This window comes from Crocodylus siamensis, chromosome 5 (genome assembly GCF_052110815.1).
Source record: "Crocodylus siamensis isolate JL-2025a chromosome 5, ASM5211081v1, whole genome shotgun sequence".
NCBI classification, from domain to species: domain Eukaryota; kingdom Metazoa; phylum Chordata; order Crocodylia; family Crocodylidae; genus Crocodylus; species Crocodylus siamensis.
Genome location: NC_143399.1, coordinates 198,330,141 through 198,343,780, shown reverse-complemented (window position 1 = coordinate 198,343,780; position 13,640 = coordinate 198,330,141). Strand labels below are relative to the sequence as shown.

Below are 13,640 nucleotides of genomic sequence, written 5' to 3'. Positions count from 1 at the left end.
GACCAATGGCAGTGCATCTTAAAACACCAATCTCTGGTTTCTTTTTTTTTGTTTTTTTTTTTTTGAATGCTGTAGTGAAATCCTCCTTCAGATGGTTTGTGGATGATGAACTTCTCCAAAAGCATCATTTAATATGCCCTGGAGATTATATCACAGATAGAGCACCTATTACCAGAGCACCTAAAGGTAACTTTTGAAGCGGAGAATAATATAGTTTCTGTTTATTTTTATAATTACTCACTGTAGACAGTAGAGTTCCTTTGATCGGTTTCAGTCGTCCTGTGGTCAGTTTCATCGGTTCTTTTCCACTAGCACGATGCCTCAGCGTTTACATGGTAAACAGAGCAAATAAATAGTTAAATTAAAATAACATCTGTTTCCAGTGACATAAAAAGTTGTTTTGATTGATTTCCATTTGTTTATTTTAGAGGTGTTCTAAAATGTTCCTGTGCAGTGTTTTTCCATCTGAAAAGGCTGATTAGACAAAATCTATATGAACTGTGGGAACCTACCAATTTTGTTGGAATTTACCACAGGAAGTTAACAAAGCATTTCATTTCAACAATGACGGGGGTTTTTTTTACTATCTTTCTACAGCAGTGATTCTCAACCAAGGTGCCCTGGCACCCTGGGATGTCATGAGAGCCTTTCAAGGCCTCTGTCAGGTGCCACACAGCGTTGGCACTATTAGGTATGCCAACATGACTCACAAGAGAAGCACAGGGAATTCAGAGCGTTAGACATATTCTGACCTGTTTGGCCTTTCTGAGTTCTTTGCAACAGACAAATTGCTGTCTTTCTTTCCTGTAGTCAAAAAATGAGTGAAAACTAAGAGCTGGCATTTTCCAAAGGAATGAGGGACACCTTGAGTCTAAAAAGGATGAGAACCACTGCTCTACAGTCAAAATGTTACACACTTGTTTTGTTTTAACTTGATGGGAATAGTTCATTCTAATAATTTAGAAGTCATATCATGAAAAATTCCAAGATTGCTACATTTTTTGTCCTGAATAAAAAGTAAAAATCTCAGAATTTCGTTCAGGAGAACAACTTAATTTTTCAGCAAGAGGAATATAGGTCTGGAAGGCACCTCTTGGTTTTGGTTTATCGAGTCCAGCCCCCTGCTATCCCTGGCCTATAATACCTTTCAGAAAGTTCAACTTAGAAACCAAACTCCATTTTTCTGTTTGGCGAGATGGAGATGATTGTTTGCCTAGCTGAAAGGGGAATTACAAGTCTTAAGTAACACTTTTTAAAGTATTAGATATCGTCAAATGCAAAGTGCTGCAGAAGCTGAAAAGATTGTTATTTTGCTCATTATAATGTCCCTGTCCTAAAGACTGTCAGTACAAAACAAACTATAAATATTCATGGAATTCAAGAACACTTACCATACATAGCTTCTTGCTGATAACAAGACTAATTTGCTATTATTCATAGTGTTTCTGTGCTGGTAGTAAGTTCTTATAAATAATAATTTTCCCCTTATTATACAGAAAATGTCAATAATTTTCTTTGCAATGCAGGAAAATCAGAGCCTGACTACATCAAGGAGACATTTAGTTTTAAACAGCTTACTTCCAGAAGCCTAAGGGATAAGAAAGACAAAGAAATCCCCCATCTTAGAAAAACACCAGGCAGTCTACCAGAAGTATCTTTATCCACCCTGACCCTGTCTTCAACTCCTGAGACTAATCATCGGACTAAGAAATCCTCAAGCAAGGTATGTTTCTTGGATCTCTTGAGTGCATTTTAATAACCCTTGCAGCCGTGGCACACTGAGAGCCATTGTCTTCCTGCTTTACCTATGGCAGGTAAGGGTGCTGTTGGTATTTGGGAGCAGTTTGCTTTGTAGTTTTGTGACAAGGTTGATAGTGTAGTGGTAAGAATAAATTAGACAAGCACTTATATGAGACAGTTTGTATAGGGATGGTCTTGCCTTAAGCAGGAGGATAGATCAGATGACTTCTGTAGATCCCTTCTAGCCCTACTCTTATGTGTTTCTTTGTTTAATTGATTTACTATTTTTATTTTGTAAGCAGTTTAGGACATTGATATTTCTATAGAAAAAACAGCCTTAAGTGCATTGCTGATTTGATGTCAGTAGTTGCTTTCCTAGCTCCAAAATGAAGAGAGAAATAAAGCAATTTCCTGAGGATGAAAATGTTGAATGTTCCATAGTGCTTAAGTAGTGGGTATATATCTATTTGTTCTTTTGTTGCTATGAATAAACGCCACCAAACTAGTCAGTTTGACACTAAATTTTTTATCACCTTCTCTGTATTTTTCAAAGAAATCTGGCTCCTCAAAGAAGTCAGCCTGGAAAAACACCATGTGCAAAGCAGATAGGGAACAAGAACGTGCCTACCTTGCTAGACTTGCGAACCGACACAATTACCTGAAGAATCCCCGCTTTTTCCCACCAAATACATCTCGTGGAGGCAGATCTCTTATTTTTCCTCAAAAGAAGATAGAAAGAATGTTAGCAGGAAGGAGAGTGATATGTGATGAAAGGTACTTAGATACTCTTTCTCGACTCAAAGCCTGATCCTACCAAGAGAGCTATTTGAGTTGATGTTGATTAACACCAGTTTAACCAACAGGAGGATTTGGCCCTATATATTTTATTTATGGACTTTCAGAAAATGCAGTGTTTCTCTGATTTGCTTGTGTGATTTTTTTTTTTTTTAATAAATATCATCTGCGCATTTTTGGACATAGATAAATTACTTATATGTTTAAGGCTCAATGCATGTTTTTCAAGGTATCCCTTATGGTTTTCTTGTAGTGATCCCCAGGCTGTTCCTGTGTTTCTCGCTAACCCACCTACTGTTTTGTTTTCCAATTATGAAGTTGGTAAGGTTTATGAGGTGAGAGTTTATTTTTCTACAAAAAAATTATTCTGCCTCTGAGAAACTTTACGTTTCCTTATGACTGACATGTTTCTCCTGCTTCTGTGAATCCTTCAGTATACCTAACAGAACACATATGAGCCCCATTTAACCCTGTATTCAGTTATCATCACAGTCTGTCTCAGGACAGCTCCTTATTGAAGTCAGTTACTGTCCAGCCAAGGAGGTTCAAATTTGAACCCCTTTTGGGACCAGTGGGCCCCTGTTGGTTTTTTGGTGAAATACATTTTGTTCCAGAAAGGAACAGCATTCAGTGGGCACATCTACACATTTATTAACATGCCTTTGCTATTGCACATTAAGTTTAGTATCTCTAATATGAGGTACTAGAAAAAGGCACAGAAGCTGTGCTAATGTGCAGTAGAAAAGGCAACAGTCTACTATGCATTAAGGCATCTTGTGTAAATACACCCACTGTCCTCAAATCAAAAATGCCTGCTTCCCACAACCAGTATATGCAAACCGCTGTGAGAATGAGAGATGCCTTATAATTGTTGTTTGATATTTTATTTTCTTTTAAAATGAAGATGACCATAGAGCTCCAGAACACGACTTCAGTATCTCGCCATGTAAGAGTCATCCCTCCTTCTACTCCAGCCTTTGCCATTGGGCTGGGTAAGTTTGTCTGCTAGGTTTGAAGCTGCAAAATTATCCGGGATCTGTTTTGTCTACTTAAAACTTGATTGTAAGAGGTGGATTTTTAAGGTTTCCATCTGCAATAACATCTAGGTGGGCAGAACCTTAATCTTACACAGAGTCTGTCCATTCCATAAAGAAGTTAGTGATTGCCTAAGCTTTCTAGGGCTGTCTTCATGAAACTCCTAAACTGACTCACATGCACTGAGTAAAGACGCAGGGAGTCTCATTAAAATTTAAATGGATTGAGATCAGATTGAAACCCAAGCAAATGTATGCATAATATATCATGACTGAGGCTTTTAGAGATTCATTTAGTATCTGTTCAGTGCCCATTGAAATTGATGGAAATTGTTCCTGGGAAAATGTGTTGCAGGCAAAGGAAGTCTACTGACTTTAGTGGGAGGAATATATGGATAACAATTCAACGTCAGGCTCTTGTAAACTCATTCCACTGGTGGCAAGTTGTCTGCGATGGAAGACATTAAGAGCTCACTCTCATTACCTTCCCAAGGGCAGTATATAGTCATAAATGCATAGCACAGCTTTTAAAATTTTAATTTTTCAATCTCCTGTGTTTTCTTTCTTAGGAAAATTTCCAGGAGAGGGAGGAATTGTTGCTCCTGGCATGACCTGTCAGTATACAATCCAGTTTATTCCTGAATACCTCGCAGATTATGAAGACTATATACTAGTGGATACCCAATCATCATATCCTCTCCTGATCCCTATAGAAGCTAGGAGGCCACCACCTATATTAACATGTTGGTAGAATCTTATTCTTATATAGACCTGACACTATGAGGTCTCAGCAGATTTTTTTAACCTTTATGGTCTTGACATTTTAAAGGGGTTCCCTGGAATAATGTTAGAGAAATTTTACAAGTTAGTGAACCTTAAAATGCGATAAAAATATAACGCTGTAAAATATTCCTTAAGTTTTGCTGTTACCATATTGTATTTCCAGTTATCTTCATGGGACAGAGTACCACATCTAAAACTCAGAAGCCCGTGTTGAAATGGAGTTACTGTATTTTCTCACATATAACACACAAATTTCGCCCCCCAGAACAGCTGCTGAAACTTTCAGTGTGCATTATATGGAAGAAATAGGGTAAGAACAGGTTCTGCCCAGAAAGACAAAAGTAGAGTAAAATCTGCATGCAGTTCACCGGGAGCAGAACACTGCATAGGCTCAGCTACCTAGCTGCTGCTACTCATTTAATTACTACGTTTGTTCTGCCTTTCAAAAACAAGGTGTGTATTATGTTCCAGCCGTGTTGTATGCAAGAGAATATGGTACTTTGTTTCCACCTCTCTCAGTGCTTGGACTATTAAATATCTGTAAAATTTTTCTGTCGAATATCCAGCCCAGCCTGTGCCATCTAAAACTATTGGGTCACATTTTCAGATGGCATTATTCTGCATTGGGCACTACCAGCAGAATCTATGAATCTGTAGCTCCATTGACTCTAATGGGATAATGCCTATTTGCATCAGCTGCAGAACTTCAATGCTAGCAAGCAATAATATAAAACTCCTGTAGAGCTGAACTCTTTTCAACAAATGCATTTATTATTGTCAGCATTTGATACAGTCCTTAAATACTTGGAACTGGAAGCCTCATTTAATTTGGCAAGTTATAGGTCATACTGTTTCGCTATCAAACTAAGCATCTACAGGGTTTAACTCTTAATTTCTCATGGCGCTATCCTACCTTGGCTTTTGCTTCTCTTTTGAACATTAATAATTTGTGTTGTTCATATTCAATAATGTCCCTGTTTGAAGAGTAACACATGAAATAATTGTTTTTATAGTCATTAGCTTTCACTGCATTTTTGATTTGCTGTGTTGTTTGTTGTAGTACCTCACACCATAGATTGTGGTTCCTGCCTTGTAGGGGGAGTGAAAATAACAAACTTTGTGTGCAGAAATGAAGGGCTCAGCACTGGGAAGTTCTGTATAATGCCCAAGAGTGCATGGCCACCTCCTAATTTCAGAGTAAGTGCTGGGAAAGAACTGTTGGACCTAATCTTGATATTGCAAAATGTAAAGAACATGTGAGCCAGTGACAGTACAACAGCAGGACTGGCCTAAGGCCATGTGGCTGCTTGGGGGATAGCTACACCGTGGTGTTGGGAGTTCCTGACAGGCTCTTTTCCAGGTACGGCCTGCTCAAACACTCCAAACCCAGAAACACGCTGGTGATTTTGCTTCTCAGTTGCTCTAATTAAAGACCTCGGTCCTAGAAAGACCAGAGGGGAAGACATCAGGTTGGCCTCACCTACATATTTGTGGGTTTGGAGGCTACCAGCAGAAACAGGTGAGGTGAGCTTGGGGACAGCCTGGAAGGGACATGTTGCTCCTGCATTGTGTACCTCTGCAGACCTCAGAACAGAGGCATTTGTATGTGCCACAGTGATGAAAGCAGTGCTCCTCCTGCCTCCCTCCTGAGAGCAGTTACAAAGCAGGAAGAATTTTCTGCTGACTCAGCAATGCTATTTTATTTTGGGGAATCATTAAAAAGACGAATTATTAGGCAGGGGAAAATGATGAGGCTTATACAGCATGCCACCTGTTTTAAGTAGCAAGCTATAAAAATAATCTGATCAATTTTGTGTACATCTAGGCTGTTGCCACTATCGGTTTTGTGGAGCAAGCTCCATTTGGAATCCACCCTCCTGTTTTTGAGCTATGTCCAGGTGAAGCTATGCTGCTAGAGGTTAGTGTGTAGCACATATTTGGGAAAGCACAAAATACATAAGCAAGCTAGATGGGTTTTTCTAAACTGGCTTGGGGCTTGATCCTGTAAACCTTTACTTGTATGAATGAAGGCAGTATGGTGGCTCACATGAGTGAGCATTAGCAGAATGAAACTGATTTATCGCAGTTAATACACAGGTGGTGAAGCTACTGATATAGTTGTCTGCCTCAGAGTTTTACGAAGCCACCATAATGTCAGATTGTGCCTTTTAAGGGCAGCCCTAAAATAAAGTGGTGGCTAGCTGTCTTGGCATGGGAGGAGGAATATGCTCCCAAGGAGCTACAGTGCTACCTGGTGTATAGGATCAAAGCATTAATAAACCAACCTGGAAGGCTGTGATGTAGCCTCCCTTCACTGTGACCACTGCTGAGAAGGATGAGCCAGAGCTATCCTTTCATTCCTCACCTTAAGAGTGATTTATATTCCAGGGATGACTGCTAACAAGTATTGCTGGAGAGCACAGGGGTTTAGGCACTGCTGAGGTCCTCAGCTTATCTCTGTATTAGTTCAGCTGTTACGTAATATATATGATGCTGGCAAGTCCAACTGTATAATCCTTTAGGTGTCTAAAATCTTGTTGTTGGACCTGAACATAGCTATCCAAGTCTTGGTGGTGACTGAACCCTAATGGGATTCACACGAGGCACCAACCATCTGTCCTGAAGAGTTCTGTCTGGCAGGCATTGTTGGAACACACTTACCACTTGGAACACAGGGAAGAGTAAGAGGCGGTGGCATTCTGCATGGTATCCACACTTTTAGGTCACCCGAGAGTCACAGTGTGTAGTATCTTTAGTGCTTATTTAATACTTGATTCCAGCCTCACTTTCATTGTTGTAACTCTGTTGGAACACACCTACCACTTGGAACACAGGGAAGAGTAAGAGGCGGTGGCATTCTGCATGGTATCCACACTTTTAGGTCACCCGAGAGTCACAGTGTGTAGTATCTTTAGTGCTTATTTAATACTTGATTCCAGCCTCACTTTCATTGTTGTAACTCTGTTGCCTTGGTGGAGTTACTCATTATTCACCACAAAGTAGATGAGGGCAGAATCTGATCTCCAGGTTTGATTTATTAAATATGAAAAGTTTTATGATGCGTTGCTAGAGATGTTCTAGAAAGACTACATTGGGTAAAAGTGTAGGGTTTGTTAAGGCGTTCATTATGGGCAGTACTCCTTCATCTTCTATTATCTTCTCTTTTAGGTAGCATTTTTTCCTTCTTCTCCTGGAAATATGGAGCAAGTATATACCATCATTTGCGACAACTGCCAGGTCAATGACATCACAGTTACAGGTTGTTTTTAATATGTTTTCAGATACTGCACAAAGCTGAAATGAATAATACACAGTAGCTCAAGATGATTTAAACTTCAGGTTAATGGATTAAGCTTTGATTGCAAAGCACTTTGAACATGGGCAACTGGTGCCTCCTGAGTCCCGCCTGTGACCGATTGTGCCAACCAGGGCGGGGGGGGCCATGGCCAATTGCACCAACCCGGAAGTGTGCACAGGGCGTCCGGAAGTGCCAGCAGTGCTTCTCCTGACACCCCCCACTCCCTGGCTGGTGCTTGCTGGGGGGCACCAGCGCTCCTGCCTGCCCCCCCCCGCCCATCCCCTAAGCAGGGAGCGCTCACTGTGCACCAGCACTCTCAGGGGGTGCATGTGCAACCCCAGTTTACTCTCCTACATGTTGCCACTGACTTTGAAGATGTTAAATTTAAGTCTTTTTTTATGATTGCACTACCCTGCATTTGGAATCCCACTTGTGCTGGAGCACTAGCTCTTCACCTTCTGAAGCCAAATGTGTGGTGCTGGCTTTTAAAGTATTTAAGAAAGGACTTTACAATTGGAAACATCACTAAATAGCAAGGAGAAAGCTTGACATTTTTTGTGTATTACATGTATTATGTATTCCTTTAGCCTCTAAAATTGTTATATTTCCAGAGTCAAGACTTGGCATTCATGATGTCAGTAATAAACTACAAGGCACCAACTTATGTGGGGCAAAAGTACACTTGGGTGTGGGACAAGTGTGGCACAACTAGTACTATGTAGATACGTTGGTAAGAAAGGGTGCAGCTGCTATTAAGGTGACATGATAACTCCAGTGCAGTTTGCACCAGAGTTAGCTACTCCCAGGCACAGCATCTGCAGCAGAGGGGCTGGCTGGGCATGAGAGTGCTAAAGTGTGGAGCTATGCGACAGGCAGCCCCCGCACTTTAGGACCCTTGTGCCTCAGCCAGCCCTGATCACCGTCTACACGTGCATTGTGGCACAGTAAATGACTCTGGTGTAAGGTAGTACTGTCTCCCCCAAAAGTAGTATCTTACAGCGGAGTTAATTAATTTACTGCACTCTAATACCAGCACACATGTAGACAGTGATGCTTTACTGTGAAGCTAAGTAGTCAACTGCAGTAAAGCACGCATGTAGATGCACCCAGAGATGCTCAGATCAAGTTCACTAAGCATATTGAACATTTTGATTTTTAAATCAGGCTCTTCCTTTGAAGGGCTTGTGAATGCTTTAGAAAGGGTGTATTGTTGGCCTTCTTGGATAGAATTGCAAGGGTTAAGGCAGAAGAGCCTTCTGAAGAGATGATATGTAAAATAAATTGCTTGAGAGCTGGCTGCAATCTGCATAGCAGGGCCAACTACTAGACTTAATCAGCAAGGCCTGGTATATGGCTGGGAAAAATTATCGGGGCTTGGAGTAGTGATAAGCCCTATCAGCCTAGTTCCTCAGTTCTGGACAGGATAACAGAAATATAACAACCAAGTTAATGTTACTGAGCTCCATGACCTAAGAAGCAAAGCTACTACAGATACCAGATATCATTTAATTAGGAGAACAAGCTTAGCACATGAGTAATATTCTGACTGGTTAGTAAATATGTGATTACACAGTAACTAACTATGTGTTAGCTTATGATTAGACTAACTATGTATCTATGAATGTATGAAAGATGCATGATTTAGGAAGATTTGGGATATAGGTGATTTTGGATATGGATATTACACTTATCTCCTCTTTTGGCCAGTCTGGTCACCTGACTGACAGTGAAAAAGGCTAATTTAGTTATATGCACTGCATCAGTCTACTTGAACCATGCTCATTGGGAACAACAGCATATGTCTATATAGTAACTGCTGATATACTGTCTATACCGTATTAGTATTCCAATGAAAAGTGCATGGCAGCGTAAAGGTTTTTAGTGTTCTTACACACAGTTCATATTGCTTTCTGTGATAAAGTTTGGGGGCTGAATTGTCTGCTGGTGTAAGCCCTCTTAGCTCTCTTGACTTAAACGGAACTGTGCCAGTTTACATCAGATCATGCTAGTTTACATTAGCTGACAATCTGAAACCCTGAAGAGTGTTCAGTTCCTGAGAAAATATCTATATTAGTGCAGACTGACAGTCACTTGATGTCATGAAGCTACTGCAGCCTTAGCTACAGAGCTGAGGATGACCCCAATTTACAGCAGTGTCCATTGCTGTAAGTATGGTCATGAGTAAGAAGTGTTATGAACAAAGTTAATCCCACATGGTAAAGAATGATTCATATTTATTTTCTCCCAGGCCTTGGACAGCTGATAGCTATGGAGCTTTTATCTGTCACCGGTGGAGAACATTACCATGTTCCTGGTGAGGCTAGAGATGTAACAGCACAGCACTTCATATGCTTTGACTCTCAGAATCCACACAGCACAACAGAAAAGCAGCTGATTATAAGAAATTCTACGTATGTAGCTACTAATATTATACACCATTATACAGCCGAGAAGTCCAACTGGCTGCCCCCCAGCTGCATGTGCCCTCACAAAGGGTTAGCACCTGCCTAACCACCACTTCCCACACCCCCCATTTCCCATGGATGCCCTGGTCTTTGGGCTCTCCCTCCCTTGTCTGGCTTCCATTTCTTGCTTTTGCTCCTGGGAACAGAGCAGCAGGAGGAGGAGGAGGTGCCTATACTGCATGCGAGGTGAATGAGGACAGGCAAGATGTTTGCATGGCAAGTGAGTGTGTGGCTGGGAGAGGTGAGTGTGCTGCATGTTGCAGGGAGCTGGGCTGCCTGTGCACTGGGCTTTCTGTGTGGCATACATGACCAGGACAAGGAATCAAGCTGCCTAAGGTCTGCGCATGGCAGGGAAGAGGGTCCACTGGTCCGCTCATGCTATGTGAACAGTGGGGGTGGGGCAGGTTTCCTGGAGGGCAGCCCATGGGGAGGGGGGCCTTCCAAGCATTATATGGCCCCCCAGTGACCTGGAAATTAGTTCTGTTATGCAGTACTAACATACTAATAGGTATTACTGGTTGCTGACAGATGTGAACAAAAGACACACTTGACCAGAAGAAGCAGTGCATTAGTTTGACCCAGCTCTGCAGCTTCTGTAGAGATCAGGGCTTTTTGAAGCTTTTATGTAAAGTTTATTCAATCTGCTATTAGATAAAAGCATCATAAAAGCTCTGCTAAAGTGCCTGATCCATACAGATGTTGGGCACACCAGATCCAACTAACGCAATCCCTCTTCTGGGCATGCGCTAGTCTTGGTGCAAGGGCACACACAGTTTAAAGTAAAGTGCTGTTTTTCTGATTTTGTTTTTCACATCTGTAAGTAGCCACTGTGTTCTGCTGGATGATAATAGCATCAGAGGGTTAAGCACCAGGGCCTGAGAGCTATTTCAGTTAAAGGACAATGTGAGCACAGGGCCAAATGAGTATAAACTGGCCATGAATACATTTAGGCTAGAGATTAGAAGGCTTTTGAATCCTCAGAGCAGTGAGGTTATGGAACAACTCCCAAGAGTGTTTTCGGGGCAAAAAACCCACAAGTTTTAAGAACAAGCTTGATAGGTTTAGGAAAAGAATTATATGGCCTGGTTGCCTGCAATAGTAAGGGGCTGAGCTTGATAATTTAGGAGGCTCCTTCCACTCCTATGTTCTCTTTGTAGTCAGAATCTGCCAAGCTAAGAAAACCTTTATGCAATCAGTTAATTGAATGGATTAATTTTCTTTTCTGTCTGCTCCCTCAGTAACTGAGATAAAAGAATGTGCTTACAGTAGCCAGAGGAATAATATGCTAGTGAAATGTTTTTGACCAGTTTACAATAAATACCTATTGTCTATGCTTTGCTTAGGTGTATTAATATCTCAACTTGACCTCAGAGAACTACTAAACAAACATACCTAACTAATTACTGAGAGCCCAGATAGTTCCATTGACTTCCGTGGAGTTGGGATCAAATCCCAGAAGGAAAAATATTTAATCATTTAAATGCTATGTTGCAGTACAAGTTAAGAAGACAAGACTGTGTCAGCAGCTCTTCCATACTTTATATAACTTCTGTTATTACAACTCCTATGTATGTGTGTGTGTGTGTGTGTGTGTGTGTGTGTGCATGTGTGGGTAGCTCTTACAACTTGTATATCTATCTATGAGCTCTAATATAGCTATAGATCTATTAATATATCTATAGATTTATATATCTATATAAATAGATAGATAGATATATATAGATAGATATATAAATCTATAGATATATTAATAGATCTATAGCTATATTAGAGCTCATAGATAGATATAGATATATAGATAGATATAGATACATATATAGATACTGTCATACCATATGGACAGCCTTACTCACATACAGCCTTACTGCACAAGACCATCAGCTTTGTCACTAGCAGGGACTGTAGGCCATTTCCTTTATAATCTTTAAGGAGAAAGATAAGTTTAACAGTAGACTTTAGTACAATTTTATTCTGTAATCGTCCAAAAAAAAGTCTCTCTCTTTTATACCAGCTTTTTTTTCTGTTTGTTAATGTTTCTAGCCATGTGGAACTTCCTTTCTACTGGCAGATAATGAAACCTAACCTACAATCGCTAATGCCAGAAGAGCCTGTGAACTTGGCAAAAATCAAGTACAACCTAGATCTAGAGTCAGGTTTCTCTCTAAACCCTGCCCTGGGAGTTCTGCAGCCTCACACAGATCACAAGTTCATGCTCACTTATGCTCCAAAGGAGGTATGGGTTGTGATTCCTTGCTATCTATGCACTGCAGAGATGTATTTTTACGCAAACCATAAAGTCTTTGCAGTGGAGCTTTCTGAATTAGATTTAATTAGCTGGTACTATACTGTGATAAAAATTATTTTAGAGAGTTACTCAAAGAGAGCATGTTCTGATTGAAAAAATACTGAAAAAATGTTGAGTCCAAGTCTGACCACGTATCATTTCCATACCAATTTAACTTCATTAGCTTCAATTAAAATACTGTTGATTTAGAGTGATGTGAAAGCAGGGTTGGCTCAGTATATTTATAGAAATATGATCCAAACAGATTGGGCCCAGAAACGGGGAGGACTCTGTTATGTTAATGATTGGATACATACGTGTCTAAAAGAAAAAACGAAGGTGAAATTCTTTGGGTTTTTTTTAGAAAGGCTTTAAAACACATTAATGGAAATCTATTTCCATATTACATTATTCATATTGATAGTATTAATGTGTTATTATTAATAGTAGTAATAAACAAGTGAAGTCCCTGCAAAGCATTGAAGAATTGAGGCCCATCCAGCTGGATATCATTGCTTCATACCATTAGGTTAGAGAAAGATGTTTCTCAAATGTTGTGCTGCCAATAGAAACACACTAATAGCATTTCTTTTTTAAATGTAGACAAGCAATACAGTCAATGGCATTTGATTATAGTGAGGTAGAACTATTCTTTAGCTTTTAAAGAATTATATTGAGGTTGTTCTTGATTTATTTATTATTTTGCATCCATTTTCCCACTTCAGTTATTTTTTTTCTTTTGGAGATGCATGGTTAGTTAATGATGGATTCCCTTTATTTCCTTTTTTGTGTAGCTGAAGGATTATCACAGTGTGATTCAGATTGTACTGAGAGATATCCCAGAGCCACCAAGGTAAGCTGAGAAGCATTAATGGCATATAATGAAACAACTAACTTTTTGGTAATATGTGTATCTGTGATTTATTTCTCCAGTGATAGTAATGCTGGTGGGAAATGCTAGATTCTAAAGAATTCATCTACAGAAGAGGTAGCAACACAAATGGCATCAGTGAAAAGTTCCCTGCATTGACTAACTCTTATACTCTAGCTTTACTTAGAACACCACTGTTGGCAAGAAGTGATTCATGTCTTTTCATTCATAAAGGCCAATGAACAGCCATCAGATGTTTATCATTTCCAAACACCAGAAATCTCTATTAAATTAAATTCCTCATCCTAGATGCTTTATATACCAATGCCTTCCCTGTACTTCTTTAGCTTAATTTATCTCTTTAGGTTCA

General features: G+C 40.0%; 1 protein-coding gene across 7 annotated transcripts in view; it reads left to right on the top strand.

Moving 5' to 3' along the window:
• The window catches only part of DLEC1 (DLEC1 cilia and flagella associated protein), a 60,430-nt gene that overhangs the window by 9,678 nt on the left and 37,112 nt on the right, over positions 1–13,640 (top strand). For 6 of the 7 annotated variants that reach the window (XM_090047793.1, XM_090047791.1, XM_090047790.1 and 3 more), the window contains exons 4-15: positions 76–186; positions 1,527–1,723; positions 2,294–2,514; positions 2,789–2,870; positions 3,440–3,527; positions 4,139–4,312; positions 5,413–5,549; positions 6,178–6,270; positions 7,521–7,611; positions 9,899–10,061; positions 12,156–12,348; positions 13,194–13,252. In XM_090047793.1, the coding sequence (XP_089903919.1) occupies positions 76–186; positions 1,527–1,723; positions 2,294–2,514; positions 2,789–2,870; positions 3,440–3,527; positions 4,139–4,312; positions 5,413–5,549; positions 6,178–6,270; positions 7,521–7,611; positions 9,899–10,061; positions 12,156–12,348; positions 13,194–13,252 (1,609 nt within the window). The remainder of the gene's footprint in view (positions 1–75; positions 187–1,526; positions 1,724–2,293; positions 2,515–2,788; positions 2,871–3,439; positions 3,528–4,138; positions 4,313–5,412; positions 5,550–6,177; positions 6,271–7,520; positions 7,612–9,898; positions 10,062–12,155; positions 12,349–13,193; positions 13,253–13,640) is intronic. The other variant, XM_090047792.1, reaches the window with a different exon arrangement.